Source organism: Choloepus didactylus, chromosome 1 (genome assembly GCF_015220235.1).
Source record: "Choloepus didactylus isolate mChoDid1 chromosome 1, mChoDid1.pri, whole genome shotgun sequence".
NCBI lineage: Eukaryota > Metazoa > Chordata > Mammalia > Pilosa > Megalonychidae > Choloepus > Choloepus didactylus.
Window position 1 is genome coordinate 193,587,010 of NC_051307.1, and position 24,550 is coordinate 193,611,559.

Sequence of the window (24,550 nt, forward strand, 5' to 3'; positions counted from 1 at the left end):
AAGTCTTAGGTGGCATCTTCTTCAATAGAAGGCTGTTGCTTAAAATAATACAACAAACAGTTTGCTGCATTCATTGACTTCCTTTCATGAAAGATTTCTCTGTAGCACATGATGCTGTTTATAACATTTTACCCAGAGCAGAACTTCTTCTTTCACAATTGGAGTCAGTCCTCTCAAACCCTGCCACTGCATTATCAACTAAGTTGATATAATATTCTAAATCCTTTGTGTCATTTCAACAGTGATGTTCACAGCACCTTCACCAGGAGTGGATTCCATCTCAAGAAACCACTCTTTGCTCATCCATAAGAAGCAGCGCCTCTTTCATTCGTTTTATCATAAGATCGCAACTCAGTGATATCTTCAGGCTCCACTTCTAATTCTCTTGCTTTTCCATCACATTTTCAGTGACTTAGTCCATTGAAATTTTGCGCCACTAAAAGGCATTCATGAAAGTTGGAATCTGCTTCTTTGAATGACCTCCTCCCATGAATCATGAATGGTCTTAATGGTCATTATCTAGAATGGGCAATCTTTTCCAGAAAGTTTTCAATTGATTGATGGTGCCCAGATCCATCAGAGGAATCACTATATATGACTACTACAGCCTTATGAAATATATTTCTTAAATAAGACTTGCAGGTTGAATAATTTCTTGATCTGTGGGCTGCAGAATGGATGCTGTGTTAGCAGTATGAAAACATGAGTCTTGCTGTACATCTCCGTCAGAGCTCTTGGGTGATGAGGCACATTTTCAATGAGCAAGCATATTTTGAAAGGCACCTTTTTTCTAAGCAGTAAGTCTCAACAGTGGGCTTAAAATATTCAGTAACCCATGTTGTAAACAGCTGTGCTGTTATCCAGGCTTTGCTGTCCCATTTCTAGAGCACAGACAGTATATGTAGCATAATTCTTAAAGGTCCTAGGATTTATGGAATGGTAAATGAGCACTGGCTTCAACTTAAAGCTAACCAGGTGCATTAGCTGGTAACAAAAGTCAGCCTGTCCTCTGAAGTCAGGCAATGACTTCTCCTCTCTAGCTATGAAAGTCTTAGGTGGCATCTTCTTCCAATAGAATGCTGTTTCATTTACATTGAAAATCCATTCTTGAGTGTAGCCACCTTTATCAATTATCTTAGCTAGAGCTTCTGGATAACTTGCAGCAGCTTCTACATCAGCACTTGCTTCACCTTGTACTCTTATGTTACAGAGAAGGCTTTTCTTCTTAAACCTCATGAACCAACCTTGGCTAGCTTCAAACTCTTCTTTTGCAGCTCCTTCACTTCACTCAGCCTTCATATAATTGAATAGAGTTAGGTCCTTGCTCTGGATTAGGCTCTGGCTTAAGGAAATGTTGTGGCTGGTTTGATCTTCATTCCAGACCTCTCAATTTTTCTCCATATCAATAATAAGGCTGTTAAGCTTTATCATTCATGTATTCACTAGAGGAACACTTTTCCTTTGATTCACAATTTTGCTAATTGGCACAAGAGGCCTAGCTTTCAGCCTGTCTTGGCTTTTGACATGCCTTCCTCACTAAGCTTTATCATTTCCAGCTTTTGATTTAAAGTGAGAGATATGCAACTCTTCCTTTTACTTGAACACTTAGAGACCATTATAGAGTTATTAATTGGCCTAATTTCAGTATTGTGTCTTAGGAAACAGGGAGGCTTGAGAAGAGGGAGAGAGAGAGAGGGGGGCATGGCACTACTGGCGGAGCAGTCAGAACACGTGACATGTATCAGTTAAGTCCTGTGTCTTATGGGTGCCATTCATGGTGCTCCATAACAATTACAATAGTAACATCAAAGATAACTTGATCACCATGACAGAATAACAGTGAAAAATTTTTAAATACTGCAAGAATTACCCAAATGTGACAAAGAAACACGGAGTAAGCACATGCTGTTGGAAAAATGGTGCTGACAGACTTGCTTGATGCAGGGTTGCCACAAACTTTCAATTTGTAAACACAGTATCTGTGAAGCACAATGACGAGCTATGCCTGAAACTTAAATTGGAATGATGGAATGATAGAGCCTTACCTCTAGGTGAGAGTATTTGCCAAGTTTCTTTAGCAAAGTGTCTTGGCCTTGACCATTGTGATTCTGGGCATGTGTGTGATTCTACCATCTCCAACTCTAGGACTCTGGCCTTAGAGCTTGTGGCCAAGACTCCTTCAGCCTGGTTTTTTGCTGTGGTGTCATGTGTATGATCTTGCCCAGTGACTAGAGACATCTGGATACCAGCTTTGAGCTACTTTCATCTATATGCAATCTACAGAGTAAACCGGAAATCCAAATAGGCATCCTCAGCCTATTAAATAAAAACGAAGAATTAACTACCTGGATTTGGACTTCAAGCACCTTCAAAACTGTGATTCACTTGGATAGGGGAATTCCTTCAGCTCCACTTTGAACTGATAATTAGGAGGTTTAAGTGTTGATGTTTATCTGAATATAATTTGAGAGAATTAGAATGGGCCTTCTTCCATATTAGCTGTCAGAGGATCCTGATATCCTGGTGGTATGCCTGACAGCCTTAGTTCATCCTTAGGGAAGAGTCAGGAGACCTGTTAAGACTTGTGTTTTTGGTTTTAAAAGGAGTGAAAGTGTTGTGCATAACTAGCTTTTTCTAACTATTTTTATTAAGATAGTAACTGTTGGATAAACAGGCATTCAGTTCCTTTTTGTTGAAAATCAGCTTCATCTGAAAAGGACCTTTTGTAAAGGCCTCCTGTTTTTTTTTTTTAAATCAGTTCTTTAGATCTAAAGTGTAATTGGGATTGGAGAAGAAACATTTGTTTACCTTATGAGGTGGTTAGTTTTCAGGTTCTGCCTTTAGTGCATGACAAATAGAACTAGCCAGTATCGCAAGAAGCTAGAGCTATTGGTAACTTAACTCAGTGTGAGGATCTTTGAGTTGGGCTTTTAACATAAAGAACCACAGCAGGGATTGCATTTAAAGAAACTTTTAAAACCAGGAAACATGTTAAGAGCTTTGCCTAAAATCATTATGTTTTACATTGCATTTAAAAACATAATATGAAAGTAATCTGATTCAGCAAGGTGATTTTGAAATGTACTTAAAAGTACAAAAGTCCAAGAAAAGCGAAGACACTTGTGAAGAAATGAGAGATGGCATGCTCTACCGGATGTCGGGGCCTAATTATAAGAAGCTAGAGTAGTTAACACTGCTATTGGCATGGGGATAGAAACATGGATAAAGGGGACAGAATAAGACCTAGACACATGTAGACACTTTAGAGGTAACATTTCAGGGTAGTGGGAAAAGGAGGAACTTAGTGTAAGTGTGGAATATTTGGATCATATGGCTTATGTACTTCTGCACTGCTCTTTCCATCAGAGGTTTGGGATTGCTTGGGTGACAAAAGGAACCTACAACGAAGAAACTGCTAGGGGAAAAATGTGAGCAGGTTCCCCTTAGACTAGACTCTGGTCTACATTAAAATCAAATCAAGTTTATATCTTATCTTCCATATACCTGAAGGCCTCACTGGGGTCCTGATCTGTTGGTCACATAAGGGATGAGGAAGAGGATACCATTCTGTATGCAGCTGGAGCTGAATTCATTTTCTCTGGGAGCGTCTATCTCGGGGTTAGTAGCTTGGTTAAATAACATGTCATCCACTTATTTGGTGGAACCAACTTCGCGTGGATTGGCAGGGGTAGAGGGAGAGACATCTTGTCACAGCTTTATCAGAACTGAGTTTGAGAGGAAAACATTGAAAAGACTTATGGGAATTTGGGTGATAAAAGCTATTTAGCAGGTATTGCCTCTCACTTTAGACCAGGGCTTTTTAAACTTTACGCAGACACACCACCCCTAAATACAACTGAAAAGTTTCATAGACAAGACCTGTGTGTGGGTCTTTCTTACGATAATCTCCACTCCACTCCATTACTTAAAAAATCCTAAACACAAACAACCAAGTTGATTTCTTAATCTAATGGTCATGCCCCAAATTAGAAAAACACAGTTCTGCACTAAGGATTGATAAACTGGGCCAGATTAATAGGCCAAATTCAGCCTGCTGCCTGTTTTTTAGAAATAAAGTTGGAACACAGCCATGCTTATTTATGTATTGCTGTGGTTGCTTTTGTGTTTCAGTGGTAGAATTGAGTAGTTGTGAAGAGACTGTATGGCCCCTAAAGCCTAAAATTTTGATCCCTTTAACAAAGTTTGCCAACTCCTGCTTTAGACTAATGCCTGCAATGAACTTTTAGCCTCAACATAGCATAGACTAACCTTTCAGATTTTTAGAAAGGCCCTGGGATCTTCAGTAGAAACCTTTCATATGGCTTTGCAAGAATTGCCCGTGTCACCAAGTTACGACGTTACTCCATCCTTCAGAGAAGCCAGGAGTGAAGCGCTCCCTTAGAAGAGCTGCCAGAAGAGGAAGGTGACCTCACCTGACGTGGTTTAGTCCTAGTCCTATGGGGTAGAATGAATGATATGTATTGTCAATTTTTAATGTGATGTTTCTCACATTGTATTCATTGGAGGAAAAAACAGTAGCACATGCTGAGAAAAAAAATAAGGTGAACCTCTTTTCACTGAATTTCATAGTCACTTCCCTCATTGTTGTAACCCTTGAATCACATCTTCATCTAATGTCTTAACACAGATGAGACTTAAAAATTTTTGTTGAATATAATAAGTGAATAAATTCTCATGGTAAACATATAGACCAGTCTCAGACATGGATATCAATTAAAAATCCTAAATATTAGCAAAAAGAAATCAGCAATACATTAAAGCAATGATTCACTATGACCAAGGGGCATATACCAGGTGTGCAAAGATTATTTAATGCCCTAAAATCTACTTAGGTCATTTACTGCATAAATAGGTGAAAAAAGAAAATATCTTCTTAAAAGCTGAAAAGATACTTGAAAAGTTCACCTGGATAAAAAACTAAAAGAGAAAAACTAATTAAAATAGGAGTAGATGGGTATTTCCATAAACTGATAAAATATCCAAGCCCAATGTCAGTGTATACTGATTGATGAAAGACTAGAAGCATGTTCATTCAAGCAAAAAATAAGTTCACTATAACCTTTGTTATTTAAAATTATTCTGAAGGAGGAGTTCTGTTTCTAGCCACAGGAGTAACTGGTACCAGACTTGCTCCTCCCACCTCAAACTACTACTAAACTGGGCAGAAATGTTTTCACGCTTAAACAACAGGTAGTTCAGAACTCTTGATCCTTGACAGAAGGGAAACAGGAGTTGAACCCCCTGTTTGTCCCAGGTCTATGCCTGGGTGCACTTACCAACCTTGGCACAGGAAGGTAGAGCCCAAGCAGAGGATGGTGGTCTTGCTAAGCTGAATAGAATCCAAGTGAAGGGATGCTGAAGCAGTTAGACTGATTGGGCAGGATATCCCAGAGGGAGGGGACCGCACAGAGAAGGAACACTGGAACTCTGCATGTGCACATTTCCTTACTATCCAATATGCTTCTACAAATGAAGAACCAGAGAAATTGGAATTCAGATGGCTCTTCAAAAGACATGGAAAAAGGTGATCAACCTCATAAAAAATGCAAGTTTAAACTACAAAGAAACACCATTTTTCTCTCATCAGTTTGGCAAAGATTAAAATTTTGATAAAACGCTGCTACCCAAGTTGTAATAAAACTGACACTGCCATATGTCTTTGTTGGGAGTATAAATTTTACAGCATTTTTTGAAGGGCCAAAACTAAAACTGCATAAACTCTTCATGAGGCAGAGCCCAGGGCAAGAGTACAGCTGGAAGCCACATACCATTTTTCTACATATTTAAAAGATACAAATCAACTATTATGCTGTGTCTTCTTCCTAATATTAAAATTGAAAAACATGTACGCTATGGCTTTTCTAATGACAAAGCAAAATATAAAAGATGACAAATTAATTTTCATTATTCATGTCTGGGTATTCTGATGCACTAATATATTTAAATGGTAAATAAAAACCTACAGAATTCACTTATTTTATATCCCATAAAAATTTTCTTGCCTTCATTTTAACACAATCACTAATTATGTTGTTATAATCAAAATTTTCACATAATTTGTGTCCTGACAATGATCTACAGGTTAAAAATGAATTGTAATTGTATTCAGTGCACAAAATCTGAATATATTTTTATCGAAACTATAAAATGTACAAAATTAAATATTTAAAATCATTTTTCATGTGTTCAAGTTATTTTTCTTCTAAAATATTCAAAATATCTTAAAATTAAAGGGCAGAACATAAATTATAATTAACAAAGTTTTAAAGCAAAATCTGAAATTTTTGCCTATTTTTTTGAGAATTTCACTAAATCGTCCTAAACATTTTAATAAAAGCCATTTATAATTCTAGCATTGTGTCCACCTAGTTTGCCAATATAAAGAACTGGTGTCCTGCCCCACACGTATTTCATTTATTATCTATATATTTAAATTCAATAGTAATGAGTTAATGTCACAAAATATTTCTCCATCACTGCGTGAAACTTGTAGAAGTTACACTAATTAATGAACTACAAATGAGAATACAAAGGCAAAAAAAAATGGGTACCTAGCACTACAGGGAAATGACACTTTGTTATGCAAGAACATTTTGCATTCGTGCCATGTAAGAGAAAGGATTCGCAAGTTAATAAGCTTGTCATTTTCCTGACTGCTGCTGTGGCTCAGCTCCTCTGTTCTAAGCAGTGTGTCTGACTAATGAGTCAGCAGTAGTACAAACCTTCGGGTATTTGGATGCAGTTACCTTCTGTTTCAAGGACATGGGGAAGAGATGCAGGGAAGCATTTCCATGGGGCCTCAAAGATGTCTTCTCAAGATTGGAGCTTTAGTGTTTGTGGATGCACCATGCTAAGTGCTGAACTCCAGATAAGAGGCACCCATGTGTTCTCCTGATGAATTCATTTTTGTAGGGTTTTGGGATCCTCTAAAGCAGGGGTTGGCACACTTTTGGCCTGCAAAGTTAACTATTTGGTCCTTTTATAGAAGTTTGCTGGTACCTACTCTTAAAATAAGGATTCCAGATCAGGGCTCTTCTTGCCTGAATCAAAGGGTGGTACTGTGACCTTTGACGAAGTTCTCCTCAGAATTTATTCAAGGTATACTCACTCAAGAAGCATATACCACGGTACTCACTGCAGCGCTGTTGGTAATAGCGACCCAAATATCAATCATTAGAGGACTAGTTAAACAAATTGTGGTGCATCCACTCTGCAATTTAAAAACACATAAAATGCTGTGTTTTGATATAAAATGAACAAAGTATATCAAGTAGAAAAAGCAAGGATCAGAGCTTATGGCTGCTACCATTTGGGTTAAAAAAAAAAAAAGTGGGGTAGTATATTTATGGCTATAAAGACACATGCATAGGCTATCCCTACATGTGTAGAAAGAGTGGTGACAGCACCCTGGGGTGGAGGAGACTGGGACAGGGAGGGAGACCCACGTTTTGCTGTACATCCCCTGTGAGATTTGTACCATACTCATGGATTGACTATTACCTAGTAAAAGAATGTATTTGCCCTCTATCACACTGACATTAAGTCCCTTTATCAGAGAGGCCAGGGGCAGGACTGAAAAGCCCATTCTTCCAGGTCATATCATAAATCCACACTTCCCGGGTTCACACCAGGTGGAAGATTGTTGCTGCTTGCTCCCCACCACCCCCTCTTATCCCCACTGCGCCTTGAGGCTGTAGTGCCAGAGCCTCCTAATTTCCTAGTTTTGCCCCCAACCCCTCAGCCTCCAGGCAGCTCTCCCAAGGAGACAAGCCCCTTCCTTTGAGCTGCTTTTAGCTTCCTCCTTCCCTTCCCTTTCCTACCTGTTCCTTCTGTAGATTTATTTCTTCGTCAGTGTTTATTTTTCTGTTGTTTAGGGGAAGGCGGTAAGGGCATCTTGCTCCAAGTAGAAGCAGGAGAGACCCAGTTCCTCTCATCACTCACCTTGGACAAGAGCCTTAGCCACCTAGAGCCCCCAACTTTCTGAACTGTATAATACAGGGATAACACCTACTCTACCTTCTTCACAGAAATGACAAGAACTTCTATGAAGTAATATGGAAAATGTGAAAAGCCAGACAAGTGCAGAGAGTCATAAGTCAGTAATTCTGTTCCTATATCCCACAGATCTACCTCTTTGGCTGCCCGAGATGACTGTCAACTCTGTAGGACGCCTGTGGCCAGAGTCACCTAAACAGCCATCCATAGACAGGGACAGCTCATTGGGTATCTACTCCCTTAGAGTAGAAGTTGAGGCAAGGTCTCGAAGCTTTGGGCCTGCTGTTGGTGGAGGGGGAGAAGGTGGCCCTGTGCAGTCCTCCTACCCCCAGTGCTCTTGCCGCCCCCTTTGCCTCTTACCTCAGCGACTCAAGTGAACACCACTTATCCCAGGAGAGGCTCAACCAACAGGTTGTAGCAACTCAGAAGGTTGGGGAGTGGGGTCAGGGAGGGCATGTAGGGGCCTGGCTCCAGGCCCCTTGCCATAGCCAGAATTCTTGAGGCTCTGGTGGAGTCAGGGGCCAGCTCTTCTCTCCTTAAAAGCACGGCTGGCCTGGGAAGCCAAAGATGAGGGTATGGGACATGGGGAGGGCTGGGATGGGTTACCGTCCTCAGCCTCGCCTGCCCAGCCGGCCTGGGGACCAGGGCTCCTGCTTCCCATATGGCACCTTTGTGAGAATTACAAAAAGGATCCCCTTCCTCAAGGGACATAGCCCCTTATCGGGGTCTGAGGCTTGGCACATGGAGCAGGGGCTTAGGTTCAGTGCCCTGGCCCCCCTGGCGTGGGACCACCATCTCCTTGCCCCTTGCCTACCCAGATACACCTTTCCTCAAACAAGCAACGCTTCGGGGCCCAGGACCAGGAGCAGTTCACTAAGCAATGTTACTGTTTTATCTTAAAACAGCAAAGATTCCTCCCTGTTCAACTGAAAAGGAAAAAGAAAAAGAAGAATCTTTTATTGTTCCGAAATACCTTCTGGAAGGACTCCAGGCCCAGAACCTCAGGGTAGCTCCCCCAGGAAGTGAATGAAAGGAGAAGACAGTCTTGCAGTCTTCCTGGGAAAACAGGAAGGCCTGTGCCTATTCCCCAAACCCAGCCAGCAAATGACTAGAGCTGAAATCCAGGCTTCTGGTTTACCCCCCGCCAAGAGCACAAGCCAGTGAGGCCAGGCCAGGCCCACATGGGTGCACAGCCCAGCAGAATCCAAGAATAAGTGGGCTATGAGAGGTTATACTCCAATTATTCATAGCTCAAACTCTGAACTCCCCATTGGGGGCCACACAAGGGCTTTGGAGTCAGAGAACCCAGTTCAACAGCTGTTTAGCCTTGGGCAAGAGGAGCCTCTAAACCTCAGTTTTCTCATCTACGAAATGAAGCTCTGAAAGCCTGCTTAGGTGTTTAGGGTATGGTGGGGACCAAGTTAAGGTGACCAACATACAGGCCTTGGTGCAGTTGGGCATAGAACTTTTTCCTCTTAAAACCAGATGGAAGCTGCTGCCAAACACCCACATCACTGCAGCAGAGTGGGGCTGTTGGTGATGTGAGCAGCTTCCTGAGAGGCCACCTGTGGGCCTGCATTCCTGCCACTTCTGCCTGTCCCCAGGCCTCGTCCCACTGACTCCACCTGCACCGCATGGAATAAATGTCCAGCTGGGGTTGGGCAGTATCTGTTAGGGAGCAAATCCCCTCTCTCTCTGTAAGAGAAGCACAGAGCATTGGAGCTGGGAGGGAGTGAGCAGCCACTGATCTAGTCTCACCTTTTCATTTTACAAATGGGGAAACTGAGGCCAAGGGATGGCCTCAACTTGCTCAGTTGGCTCAAGCTGCCAGGACCCACCCCTGCCCTTTAGTCCAGATCTAAGAGTAAGCCCTCCTCAGTACAACAGCCCCTGCATCCTTCCACAGTGCCCACCAAATCATTTCATGGGCTTGACTCCTTTATAGAAGGTGCTAAGGCATGAGGGTGAGGGAACATGAGGACGAGGCTGGGAACGCTTCAGGCATGAGGGTTGAATGATTCTACCTCGATGCCACCATCCCATCTAGATGAGGAAACCTTCAAGGAAGCAAGCGAGTGTTTCACATTCCTTCAGGCAAACTTAACTACCCGGGCCTGGCAGTGGAGTCTCGCACAGTCCTCCTGAGGACTGTTGGAATCGGTTTGTCCCTGAAAGGAAAAAAAACCCAGACAGGTAAAGTGGGAGGGAGATGAGAGGCTAAAACTAGCTTCCAAGGCTGGCTCTGGCATTGCAGCTGGGAACTCAGTCAGGCCTGGTCTTGCCATTTAGACCCTCCCCAGGGGAGAGAGATGCTTACAGAGCCGGCTGGCTAAGGAATGTGGCTTCTCATCCAACTCATTAGCACAGGTGGCTCATAGTTTAGAGGAGGGCTGCCCAGCCCACACAGGGAGGGAAAGAGCATTTTTTAGAACAGCTGGCCAACCTGGGGTTCCCAGATGCAGCCCACAGGAACCCAGGAAGCACATTCAGAATCAGTTTGTAGGGCCCAGCAAGAGAGCACTTCAGCCAGAAGGTTCTGGGTTCCGCTGACTTTATTAAGTCCAGAATACAGCAGTGAGTGGTGAGGTGGCACAGGTGTTTCAAAAGCATCTGGCTCCTCTGTGCAGCTGGGCATTGGTGCTGGTGCTACCTGCCTTCTTGTCTAATGTTCAACAGCTCGGAGGATATCCAGGGCCAAGGAAGCCACCGCACTGTCAGCAGATGAACTGCGAGAAAACGGAAGTGGAAGCCCTTGTTAGGCATCTGTAGGGTAAAGTGCCTGTTCTTTTCAAGGGGCTGGCCTCTTCTGTACCTGAGCATCGATGGCCCAGCTGCTTCCCAGAGCCTCCCCTATGCATGATGACCTTGGGAAGGAGAAGCAGGAACCTCTCAGCCCACAGCCCCATGGGTGAAGCCCGAGCTCACTACTCAACTTCCGGACCAACTCGGTGAGGAGCACTGACGCTGAGCCGGAAGGGCGGGTCAGACCACAGCAGTAGATTTGTGTGAAATGACAAAGATCCCAGACCCACTCAGGCAGGCCCCACCTCCAAACACTGGCCCTTCCTGCTCCAGATCACTACTTCCTGGCCAATCAACCAGGAGCTTTGAGTTTTCTCGTAGGTGTGGGTGTGCAATGAAGAGCTTAAAACGGAAACTCTGTTATTGGAGCAGATTGTGTGAAGCACATTTAAACCTGTGCCTTAACAACTTTTAGCAAAGAAAGAATGATGCTCATGTGGTGGTGGCCCTTGAAGTATAAAATTAGTTCATGGCATGCTCCTGACTGCACAGAAATAGAGCGGTTGCCAAATAAAGGGGGGAGAGGGGACTGCAGAAAAGACAAAAGACGTTGGTCGAAGTGGCATGGGGCCGCGGCCAGAGACGGTGCCACACATACCTGCTCTGCTCATCAAAGGGCCGAGAGATGGAGGGAATGTGTCTCAACTCACCTGCTCCCTGCTGACTTCAGGCTGTTCTGGTGGGGCTGTGCTGCCCACCCCGCCCACCAGAGGAGCCCCAGAGAAAGGAGGGCAGCATGACTTCTGCAGAGCCGTACTGAGAACACTGCCACCCATTCGCCCTTTCTGGCTGTGCCTCCTAACAAAGCCCCAAAGCAACAACTCCACAGTGTCAACAGGAGCAACCTCCCACCCAACACAAGACCTGCCTGCTGCAACTGTTTTAGCCGCGGAGTGCTCGATTTGGGTGCATGGGCCCTGAGACTTGTTCTGCCACGTTTGGTCCAAGTTTGGGTCTAGCTCTTCCAAACTGGTCTTAAACAGGGATGTGGCCTAAAGGCAGACAGATGCCCCTGTGTGAAGAGGAATCCCACAGAGGCAGGTGCCCGGACAAGAGGCACTCTCAGGAGCTGTCTGCTGAAGTCTGCTCCTCTGGATGGGTCTCCCCATGCCCTTCCCCATGCCTGCCTCAACACAAATCTACTCAGGGTGGCTTTCCCATGGCTGTTGGCACAGGCCAGGGGTTCCAGGCTCCCCACACAGCAGCCCAGCAGGGAGTCACTGTCCATACCTTACACCAGCAGGGTGAGGAGGGGCCCTTGGCATCAAAGTCACAGAAAACCACCAGTAAGAACCTACTTCTTCATTTTAAGCTAAAAAGGAAAGGGGCTGGGATAGACCAGCAGATGATGACACCCTGCCCTGCAACCCAGGACTAAATGCACAAAAGGCTGGTGGAGCTGAGCCTTCTCCACAGACTCACTTTCTCAGCAACAAATTAAAACCAAACCCCAGATACCCCAGGAAGCAGATTTCATAGAACCCGTAGTTCTGAATATGTTTCTGAAAACAGTAACTGCCAGGAAATGCCCATCAGCATTTCAGGTCTTGTGCATTCAGTGACAGGTCAGGCACCCCTTTAGGAAGTGGGTCCTTCTCCCAGGGTGCGTAGGGAGCAACCGGGGCTCAGGGAACTATGGTCACCTCCCTCAGCTCTGGGGCACGGCCCGAGGGAGGCAGGCATGGCTGGGTCTAGTGCTGGCTGGCACTGCTCTGGCACTGTCTCGTGCATGTGCCCGGACATAGCACCCAGAGGAAGGCCTGGGTGACCTCCTCTTGAATCCAATGCAATTTTTCTTTGGTCACTTGGCATCAGCTCTTATAGATAGGAGTATAAAGAACTTGGAAGCTGCACCCCTCCCCCTGCCTGCTGCCGCTTCTCCAGTTCCAGGACAGGAGGCATGTCCTGTGTGGTTGACCCTGCCCTGGTCTCCACGGCATTTCCACTCCTGCCCTTGGCTGGCGGCTCTCGCACTCCACTGAGCATCCCCCATCACTGTGGGGCTGAGATGCCTGTTCCTGCTGCCACAGTGTGTAACCTGCTCCGGGGGGACGGGGCTGCCCCTGGTCTGTGCAGCTCTCTTCAGGGTGTTCTAGATGCACTGATTGTACAGCTGAGGACTGGTCGCTGACCTAACCCAGCTTCTGGCTGTGAAATGTTCTGTTCTGTATGTTCCAATTTTTTCCTCTGAAAATCTGGCCGTGGAAGGCACCCTGGTGCTGTGGGGAGGGCTGAGCTGTCAGTTCTGACACTAGCCCCACCTGGGCCTCTGGTGGTGACCATGATGCCTCGGCCCAGGGCCTGGTGGGGGCATGGCAGGCCGGGTAGAGTGTTTCTCACAGAGTTTATCACATCTCCCTGCCCTGCTAATGTTCCCTCCCACCTGCCCATCACCCACTCCCTCTCCAGGTGCCCCATAGGTGGGAACTGCCTCCCTCAACAGGGCTAAGATCTTCTCCTGTTGAACCTACCCCTGGTGACTGCCCCTACCCAAGGGGTAGAGGGATCTCAGTGGGCAGTGACAGGCTGAAAGGTGATGTTCCCCAGTATGTATGGTGTTGTGGGGGGGGGGGAAGTAGGGGAGAGAGGAATGGGTGAGAGTGTGTGCTGATTCTGGCTGGACTGTGCACTCCCTGCAGGGCCCCACTTACTCCCCAGCTGGGGCCAGCTGCTCCAGGGCCTGCAGGAGGCCCCCTGCATTCTTGAGGCTCTCCAGGTGCTTCTCATTGGAGGTGACCTGCAAGGAAGGGAGAAGAAAGCAGTCAGCTGACCTGCCCCTTGGAGGGACACCCCAAGTCTGAGGCCGACCCAGTGCTGCAGCACCTGGTTGGCAGTGGGTGGTGCCCTGAGCAGGTCTGCCACCCTGTGCCCACCCTGTAGGGCACTGCTGACCACAGGGATAGAGGCAGCACAGCGATGACCCACAGGGGTGGGCACGGGGGAGTCCCTTGGGCCTGAAGATGTGCCAGTTCAGGGTGGAGGGGCCTCCTGTGGATCCTTTAGGAACGTTTGTATTCCAGAACCTCACACTTTCCAATTAAAGGAACTCTGAGGGTTGGGCTAGTGACTGGAAATCTATGTCCTTGGGGCTCTCAGCCCAACACAATTTCTTACATGTTGTGGTGGTTTGAAGCTGTATGTTGTCCCCCAGAAAAACATGTTCTTAAATTTAATCCGTCCTTGTAGGTGTGAACCCATTATAAGTAGGACCATTTTGATGAGGTTACCCCAGTTAAGGTGTGGCCCACCTCAATCAAGTTGGGTCTTCCTCCTATCAGTGGAGTCCCTTATAAGCAGAAGGAAAATTAAGACATAGAAAGCAAGCCACAGGAAGCAAGTAGCTGAATATCAGTGAACCCAGAAGAGAAGGGAGATCGTCCATCTCTACTTCAGCCAGCCAGCTTCTCCTGGGGAATTCACTGAAAACTTTCAGTGGAGTTCTCAGCTTGCAGCCTGCACTATGGAATTTGGACTTTCCCATTCCCACAGTCATGAGCCAATTTCTATAAAAAATCTGATAATATTTACATAATATATACATACATATACATATATATATATCCTGTCCATTCTGTTTCCCTAGAGAAACAGAACTAAACCACATGTGGATTCTGGGCCTGGGGATCTGCAGAGCCTGGGAGAAGAGGCACTAACATCCAAACCAGGGCATACACACCCTTTACTCAGGTGCCCCAAGAAGTCTGCCGTTGCTAATCACTATAGTCCTGCACAGTAGAGGAAAACAGTTTGGCATCCCTGACTCTCCAGTTCCTATTTACAGACTCATAAACTGCCAGGGCGGGAAGGGACTCAGAAGGGTGTTGACCCAGCCCGGGCATTTCTAGTCAAAAGGGTCCCAGAGAGCTCATAATTTATCCCCTCCAGAAAACATGCCCACATCCTGCAAGGCTGAAGAATGAACCATGATTCTATCTAGTATGAGATTTGCTCCTCTTAATTCACCATTCATGTCCTATTTTTATCTTTGATTGTTGAAACATTGTTAAATAAATAATTACTTGTGTGGCACTTTACATTTTAGAAGGCTCCGCAGTTTCATATATGTTTTCTCATTTATTCTCAACAGTCTGATCTTGCAACGTAAGTAAGAAGCGTATTTCACAGATGAGGTAACCGAGGCCTAGTGGGATTAAGGGGCTACCACAGGAGTTTGCGTGCAGCTGACCCATCCCCTCCATGAAGCTGGAACCCAGCTGGCCTCAGCTGACCCCCCTGCACAAGTGTTCTGTGTCTTTCCACTTCATCATAGTGACCAAGGCTGGATTATCATCTCCCTAGTTCTTAAGAAGAGGCTGAACATTTCTTTACCAATCACTCATGGTGATAGGAGGGTCACAGGGGTAATTAAATCCTAACATGAACTCTGTGCTACATATGAATGAATTTGCACCTCCACTGAGATCCTATCCCACTTCCTGAGTGTGCCAGGGAACAGCTGCCAGTTCAATTGCCTCAGGTATGATTTCTGCAAAGATTTGTATTCTAAAAGTGGCATGTAAATTTGTTCTGAAATTAGACTCAACTTGATGAATTCAAAAAGCTACCATTTGAAAGTGTCAGTTCTGGTTTAATTACTTCTGAAGTGCACACAAACTCACACTGAAGGTGCACTCCAAATCAGGAGTCTTCAACGAAGATTCCCACCTGATTTTTCTCAGAACTGTAACTCGTAGCTGAGCCTATATCCAGCCTCCCTGTCCCCACCCCTGCCCTGCTGTGGAATTGTGAGCAGAAGCTATACTCCAAAGGAAGTTACCCAAGTAGTAAAGAAATGGCCAGACTACATTCACCCACAAGGCTGGTTAGAAAGTGTGACTAGGAAAGTACAGGGAGAATTATGTGTTCAATGGAAGAGACCAAAACAGCATTATGTGCAGCTGATATAAGTGTTGGCATAAAGAAAGCTGAAAGAACTAACTGAAAACCATGAAATTTGATCACTTTTTAACAACATCAGTTGTTACCCTGTTTATAAGGATTAGTTAATTAGAAAATAAAATTTCAAAATGCGCTCATTCAGAGGTTCCAGTTCTGGGTAAAACAGAGTAAACACAGACCACCCTTTCTCTGCCTCTAAATGCAAGTATGTGACCTGGACAGGTGCATAGCACAGCTCTTTGAGGACACTAAAGAGTAAACAGGAACAGGTGGGCTGGGGAAGGACACCAAATTCAAAGCACCACCAAACCAATGGTGAGTTCACTGCTCTTTCCTTAAGGGATGGCCCAGGCTAAACTCAACAAAATCTAAAACCCAGAAGGGAGCACCATGAAGCAGAGAGAGAGCTCTAGGTATAGCCTGGCTCAAGAAGTGGCAAAAAGAACTGCCAAAGCTCAGAGAGACTAGAGGAAATCCCGCAGGATTTTTCTTCTCCCTTTCTCTGGTCTCTTGTATCCCCCGCCCCAGGCAACTCTGTGGCAGCTTTGATGGGACTGATGGTAATGTGGCAGCAAAAGGCACATGCAGCCAGAACTTTCTTCTCTGTTCTTCCAGTGTTTGGCCTGGACCCGGCACAATTGTGGAAGTGTACTGTCCTGGCCAGAGGACAGAACAGGGGAAACTGGGAAACTAGAAAGGACTAGGGAGATAGTGGCTAGGGATGAGCTTGGGAGAGCAACCACATTCAAATACTTACATACAGCCAGGCTCACCCCCAACTTGCACATGCATGGACTTGATCCTAATTAGCATAGCAAAGACATGAAGAACTGAGGTAACAGATAAATCTCTTCCCAGGCCCCAGGCTGACCCGTGATCTTCACATGAGAGAGATCCAGATAGCACTGCAAAGACTTTGAGACTGAATTGATGTTGAAACTAGAGTTCCAACCTGCAACCTGGCGCTAACTCCACCAACTGCTTCCTAAAATAAAAACATCAACATTTTCTGTAGGATTTAAACAAGACACAAAGTCTCATAATGTAATATTTAAAAAGTCCATGATAAAAATCTAAAATTACTCAGCATACAAAGAAGCACAAAAACCTCTACTTTCATGAGGAAAGACAATTAAGAGAAGACAATGAGAAGATGACACAGATGTGGGAGTTACCTGATGCTCCAGTTTGCTAGAGCTGCTATTATGCAAAATACCAGAAATGGACTGGCTTTTATAAAGATTTATTAGGTTACAAATTTACAGTTCTACAGCCACAGAAGTTTCCAAACTAAGGCATCAACAAGAGAATACCTTCACTGAAGAAAGGCCAATGGCATCCAGAACACATCTGTCAGCTGGGAAGGCATGTAGCTGGTGTCTGCTGGTCCTTTGCTCCTTGGTTCTGATTTCAAAATGGCCTTCTACAAAATGTCTCTGGGCTTGTCTCTCTTAGCTGTGCATCTAACCATCTCAGAATCCTCTCTTAGTTTCTCCAGAGCAAACTCTGGGCTAGCCATCTCCAAACATCTCCAAGCATCTCCAAGGGTCAGCATCAGTGTCAGCTCTTAGCTTCTCTCCAAAAGTCCCTCTCAGCTGCTCCAAGCTCCTTCTGTCTGTGAGCTCTTATAGGACTCCAGTGATTTAACTAAGACCCACCCTGAATGGGCAGGGTCCATATCTCCATGGAAATAATTTATTCAAAGGTCTCACCCACAGTTGATTGACTCACATCTCCATGGAAACACTCCAAAGATTAATGTCTACCCTCATAAGATTGCATTAAAGAACATGGCTTTTGGGGGACACACCTGACAAAGACTTTAAAGGGCTATTATAAAAATGCAGAAAACAAGCAAATGTTGACACTCTTGAAACAAATGTTAAAATAGAAGTATCCATAACAAAGTAGAAGGTTTAAAGAAGAACCAAATGAAAATTTTAGAACTAAAAATATAACTGAAACAAAAGTACCTCACTAATAGAGATGACAGAGGAAAGAGTCAATGAACTTGAAGATGGATCAAGAGAAATGATCAAATCTGAACAATAGAAATAAGATTGAAAAAAAAAATGAACAGAGCCTCAGGGACCTGTCAGAAAATAATAAAATGTTTGTGTCACTGGAGTTCCAGAAGGAGGACAGAGGATGAATGGGTGAAAAAGTATTTGAAAAAATCATGGCTAAAACTATCCCAAGTATGATGAAAGACATAAATCTATAGATTCAAGAAGCTGAGCAAACCTCAAATAAGGTAAACCCAAAGAAAATCACACTGAAATGCATCATAATCAAACTTGCTGAAGACAAAGAAGAAATCTTGAAAGCAACCAGAGAAAAACAATCTTTTTCCTAGAGGAAAATAATTATTTGAATGACTGTAGATTTCTCACTGGAAACCATCAAGGCCAGAAGAAAGTGGCACAATGCTCTTAAAGTGCTAAATGAAAAGAATTATCAGACCAGAATTCCATATTCCAGCAAAAACATCATTTCAGGAATGAAGATGAAATGACATTCTCAGATGAAGGAAAACTAAAAGATACAGGCCTATTCTAAAAGAAACTGCTAAAGCAAGTTCCTCAGAGAGAAAGGAACTGATACCAGAAGGAATCTTGGAACATCAGGAAGGAAAGACGAGTAACAGAAATGGTAAATATACGGATGAATAAAATTCTTTAAGATACGTTTAACAGTAGGAAAGCAAAACAGTATACTGTCTGATGGAGTTTCAATGTCTATAGATTGATTCATAAGACAACTGGAACAAATTTGGGATGGCAAACGAACTTATAATGTGGAAAGATATCTGTATTCCAATTGAAGTAGTAAAATACTAATGATCAATAGGCTGTAAAAAATTAAATAAGCACTGGATAATTCCAACAGCAATCCTTAAATACATACAGAGAGAGAGAGAGAGAGAGAGAGAGAGAGAGAGAGAGAGAGAAACACAATAGATAAATTAAAATGTAATACTAAAAAAATGTTCAAATAGCTTAAAAGAAGTCAGGAAAGGGGAAAATAAATACAGAGCTAATGAACAGAAATCCAATGATAAAAAGGTAGCCTAAATCCTAACACAGCATGAATTATATTAAATGTAATGATCCTAATCAGCTAGTAAGAGAGAGTTTCTGAATGCTTTTTAAAAATGACCCAATTATAGATTGCCTACAAGAATCTAAACTCAAATATAATAGGACAGATCGGTTAAAAGTAAAAGAATTAAAAAAAACTTACACCATTAATCAAAAGAAAGTTAGAGTGGCTATCTTAATACCAGGTAAAGAAAATTATCAGGTATAGAGAGGGAAGACATAACAATAAATGTGCATGCATTGAGCAACTGAATTCAGAATACCCAAAGCAAAAATTGATACAACTGAAAGGAAAATAGATACAGCCACAATTTTAGTCAGAGGCTTAATAACTCCTCTCACAGTCATAGATAGAACTAGCAGAATAAATCAGCAAGAATATACAAAAACTGAACATAATAACTGGATCTCACTGATATTTGTAGAGTGCACTGAAACCAACTATAGCAGAATACACATTTTTTTCAAGAGTTTAGGGAACATTCACCAAGATATACCATATTCTGGGTTATTAAAAAAAAAAAAACAGATGTAAAAGAATTTAAAAGAATTGAAACCATATAAAATATATTCTCTGACCACAATGGAAATAAACTGGAAATCCGTAACAAAAAGAGAAGAAGAATATCTCTAATCACTTTGAAATTAAATAATATACTCCTAACTAATCCAAGGATCAAAGAAGACATCCAAGGGAAATTAGAAAATGTTTTGAACATAATGAAAATTAATATACAGCATATCAAAATCTGTGAGATTCAGCTAAAGCAGTGCTTAGAGGGAGATTTTTAGAAATAAATACTTACATGAGGAAAGAAGGAAGGTCTCAAATCAATAATCTAAGCCTCCACCTCAAAGGAAAAAAAAGAACCAGAAAAAGAAAAGCAAAATAAACAAAAACCCAAACCCAAAGATAGATGGGAATAACAAAGAGCAGAAATCAATGAAATTAGAAACAGAAATACAATGGGAAAAAAAAAAACATTCAAGCGAAAAGCAGGTTCTCTGAAAAGATCGATAAAAATTTGGCATGCCTGACAAAGGAAAAAAAAAAAAGAGACAACACAAATTATCAATATCAGGAATGAGAGTACAGGATAAACAAAGTAAAAGGGTAAGAGGGGATTACTATGACCAACTCTATACAATATAAATACAACAACTCAGATGAAATGGACTAATTCCACGAAAACCACTAATTGCCAAAGCTCACCCAAGATTAAATAGATAACCTGACTTGCTCTATAGCTATTCAAGAAATTGAATTTTCAGTTAAAAACCTTCTAAAAAAGAAATCCCCAGGCTCATAAGGGTTCACTGACAAATTTCACCAAACATTTAAAGAGGAAATAACACCAATTCAATACAATCTCTTTGAGAAAATAAAACTCTTCCGAAACCATTTTGTTTGGCCAGCATTACTTTGTTACCAAAACTAGGCAAAGACAGTACCAAACAAACAACAAAAAACCCTAAAACCCAGACTACAGACCAATATACCTTATATACATAGACACAAAATATCAGTAAATCAAAACCAGCACTATATAAAAAAGATAAAAATATACCATGACCAACTTGGCTTTATTGTGGGAATGCAAAGCTGATTCAATGTTCGAACAGCAATTCATGTAATCTACCCTATTAACAGTCTTTGAAGGAAAACCACATGATCAAATCAACTTGGATTCAGAAAACCCGTTTGACAAAATAAAACATCCATTCATGATTTTTAAAAAGTTACACCAAAGAATACATGTGAAATTCCTCAACTCATTAAAGCACATCTTTAGATAACAAATGTAGAGCTAAGATTATTTTTAATGGTAATAAATTTAAAGATTTCCCCTTAGATCTAAAACAAGGCAAGATGACACCACTCACCATTCCTGCTCCACACAGTACTGGAAGCCTTACCCAGTGCAATTAGGCAAGGAAAAGAAATAAAAGACATACAAGGTGGAAAGGAAGAGATAAAAGGGTTCCTATTCCTAGACAATCTAATTGTCTATGTAGAAAAATCCCAAGAAATCCACACACACAAAAAAGCCTCCTAGAACTAATAAGTGAGTTTACAAGGGCCACCAGATGAAAAAATCAGTTGTATTTTTATATATTAGTAATGAACAATTGGAAACCTATATTAACAAAAGTTCCCTCCAAATGAAATATTAGACACAAATGTAACAAAACATTTATAAATTCTGTGTGCTGAAAACTATACTTTGTCAGTTGGAGAGACATAATGTGTTCAAGGACTGGAAGACTCAACATAGTAAAGATGTCAACTTTCTACAAGGTGATTTAATGCAATTCCTATAAAATGCAATTCCTATATTTAATTCCTATATTTAATGCAATATTTAATTCCTATATTTAATGCAATTCCTATAAAAGTCCTAGCAGGTTATTTTGTAGATATCAACACGCTAACGAGAGAATTTATATGGAAGGGCATAGTAAACAGAATAGCTAAAATACTTTAGAAAAAGAAAGAGAAAGTTGGAGGAATCATACTACCCAGTCTTAAGGTTTACTATAATCTACAGTAATCAAGGCAGTGTGGTTTTGGCAAGGGATAGACATCTCAATCAATGGAAGAGAAATTCCAGAAAAAGTCCCACACACAAGTACAGCCAACTGATTTTTTACAAAGGTGCAAAAATATTTCAATATAGAAAGACTAGTCTTTTCAACAAATAGTATTAGAACAATTGTCATCCTTAGGCAAAAAAAAAAAACATTGACCTAAACTGCATACCTTATATTAAAATTAACTCAAAATGGGTTTTTGATGTAAATGTAAAACCCAAAACTATAGAACTTTTAAACAAAACAAAACAAAACAAAACAAAAAAACAAAAAATCTGTGTGACCTGGGATTAGGTGAGGAGATCTAAGACATGACATCAAAAATATGACCCAGAAAAGAAGAAAACTCTGAACCTCATCAAAATTAAAAACATTTGCTCTGTGAAAGATACTCTTTAGACAATGAAAAAACAAATTACAGACTGGCAGAAAATATTTGTTAATCACATATTTGACAAAGGACTTCTATCCAGAATACATAAAGAACTCTCAAAACTCAGCAATCAGAAAACAGAACATCCAATTAAAACAGATGTTTGGAACACTTTACTAAAGAAGATATAGGAATGGAAAATGAGCACATCCAAAGATGCTAAACACTAGTCATTAGGAAAATGCAAATTAAAACTATTAATGAGATATTACTACATATCTATTAGAATGGCTAAAGAAAAAAATACTGACAATACAAAGCACTGACAAAGATGCAGAAAAACTGGAACCCTCACACATAACTGATGGGAATTCAAAATGCCACAGGCTGTCTAGAAGAAACAGTCTAGTAGATTCTCATAAAGTTAAACATACGCCTACCAAACGACCCAACAATCCCACTCCTGGGTATTTAATCTAGAGTGAAGAAAATTTAAGATCATGCAAAAACTTGCACCCAAATGTTTATAGCAGCTCTGTTAATATTTGTCCCAAACTGGAGACAACCCAAATGTCCTTCCACCAGTGACCGGATAAATAGACCATGGTACATCCACGCAATGGACTACTACTCAGCACTAAAAGGGAACAAACTGTTGATACACACAATGTGGGTTAATCTCAATGACATTATGCTTAGTGAAAGAAGTTAGTCTCAAAGTTTACATAACTGTATGATTCCATTCATATGAAATTCTTAAAGCAGAAGAATGATGGGAGGACAGGATCAGCGATTGTGAAGGGTTACAAGTGAGGGGAGGGAGTGACCATAAAGGGATAGCACGAGGGAGTTTTTTGGTGTGATGAAACTGTTTGTAACCTGATCCTGGTGGTGGTTACACTACTGTATATATGTGTTAAGATTCAAATTTAAAAACTACAATAAAAGAAAAAAAGTCAATTTTACTGAATGATAATTTGAAAAAAAAAATACAAAATGATCTCAATCATAAGAGCAGTGAAAATAAAAATTCTTAGGCATCAAGAGCTACTTGTTTAAAGAGAACCTCACAACTTGGTTGAGGTGAATAAAAGATAAACTAAATGGGGTGAAATGCCCTGATCTTGGAAAATCAAATACCATAAAAAATTGTCCTCCTAGTCAAACCATAAATTAGATATGTCTCAAAACATTACAAAATAATAGTAAAATTTAAATTAAGCTAAGCAAAAATTATAAAATTTGTATTAAAGTAAGCAAAGAATATTTTAAAAAGAGCAAACAGCAGTAAAAAGTTCTCCTGGATATTAAAACATGTTATAAAGGAACATGAACTTACAGAGTAAGGGTGCAAAAACAGAAATATAGAGCAATGGAATAAACCAAAAAGCTCAGAAGGTGATTTTGATTTTATTAAATCTAAGAGTATACCAGATGATAAAACAGCATCTTAAATGGAATAAGGAAGGAAATTTTTCATTCATTCATTCAAACATTTATTGAACAGGCACTGAGTGACAGGCCCAGGGACACACAGATGAGTAAGACCTAGTTTTTGCCCTCAAACTCAGAGACAGCAGAGAAACAAGATACAGAAGCAGATCTTAAAATTTCAACAATTAAAAGAATGACTATACCCAATGCTAGTAGTGAAGTGGAAATGTTATCAGTGTAAACCAGTAAATTTGGAATGCAGTAGAACATTTGAGTGTCACAACAAATATTCATTGACTCAGTGATTTCATTCCTATGATTTACTGTAAGGAATTATTCTTTAAGAAAGAAAAGACTCATATAGGGGTTTATCATAGTATTACTTCATACAATAAAAAAGTGAAATATATTAAGTATCAGTAAGTAAAGATGTGTAAATATGGCACTTGGAAAATGCACCATGAATGATATAAGATTAAATGGACCATTATAATCATATGATCACGATCCAAATGGACATGTACTCTTCCAGCTTCCATAAAACTGCACAGACCGCTCCTTCTGTCTCGAATGTCCAACCTGTCTTGCCTTCCTGGCAAACTCCTCCATTATTATAGATGGTATCACTTCTTGGCTGAATCCTTCTTTCTCTGATTCCCCCCCTCAGGCATGTTCAGATGCTCTTCCTTTGTTTCTGTTGAATCCTGTGTACTCTTGCATTTGTGCAATTACTACATGGAGCTGTTAGTGTTTGTGGACTGTTGGTCCACGCTCTTCCCTAGAAGAAGTCCCTGCAAAGGAGATACTATGTCTATCTCAGTAGCTTTAAGAGACAGCACAAAATAAGTACCTGTGGCCCAAGTGAAGCCAGGTTCATCGACATAGAAAAGCCTGGATTTGGGAGGAGGGGGTAGGAGAGGGTTCCTTTCAGCTGCCAGGGCTCTCTCAGCTCTTTCTTCTTACCTTGGGTGACTTCTGAGACACCTCCTAGAGGCCATAGGATCTTGGCAGGTAATTTAGTTTCTTCCCATAAAGTTTGCTTGAACAGGGATTTTTACTGTGCAAGGAGACAATCCCGAATGAGAGAAGTGTGAGGAATGAAGAAAAAAATCAAATAAATTATAAATATTCTTTCTGCAGTGAAGAAAACACTCTTCTCAGAGTCTCCCATCTCATGTTTACAATGACCCACCCAGAACTGTTGTTCTGTTAGGGTGAAACCTTGCCAGGTGATAAACAGAAGACCTAGGGGCATTAACATCCAGATGATTGCACAATAGCCAGTCTATGAAAGCATAATTGATTTGGCAATGTTAGATAAGGGTCTCTGCAA

General features: G+C 41.8%; 1 protein-coding gene across 3 annotated transcripts in view; it reads right to left on the reverse strand.

The window, feature by feature from the left end:
- Positions 1-6,418: 6,418 nt before the first annotated feature.
- ULK4 (unc-51 like kinase 4) overlaps positions 6,419-24,550 on the reverse strand; it is a 703,242-nt gene continuing 685,110 nt past the window's right edge. Inside the window, exons 36-37 of one of the 3 annotated variants that reach the window (XM_037847819.1) lie at positions 13,470-13,555; positions 6,419-7,231 (exon numbers count right to left, since the gene is read on the reverse strand). In XM_037847819.1, the coding sequence (XP_037703747.1) occupies positions 7,207-7,231; positions 13,470-13,555 (111 nt within the window). In that variant the 3' untranslated portion in view covers positions 6,419-7,206. Of the gene's footprint in view, positions 7,232-10,153; positions 10,743-13,469; positions 13,556-24,550 lie in introns of those variants that run through there. The other 2 variants (XM_037847826.1, XM_037847812.1) reach the window with 2 other exon arrangements.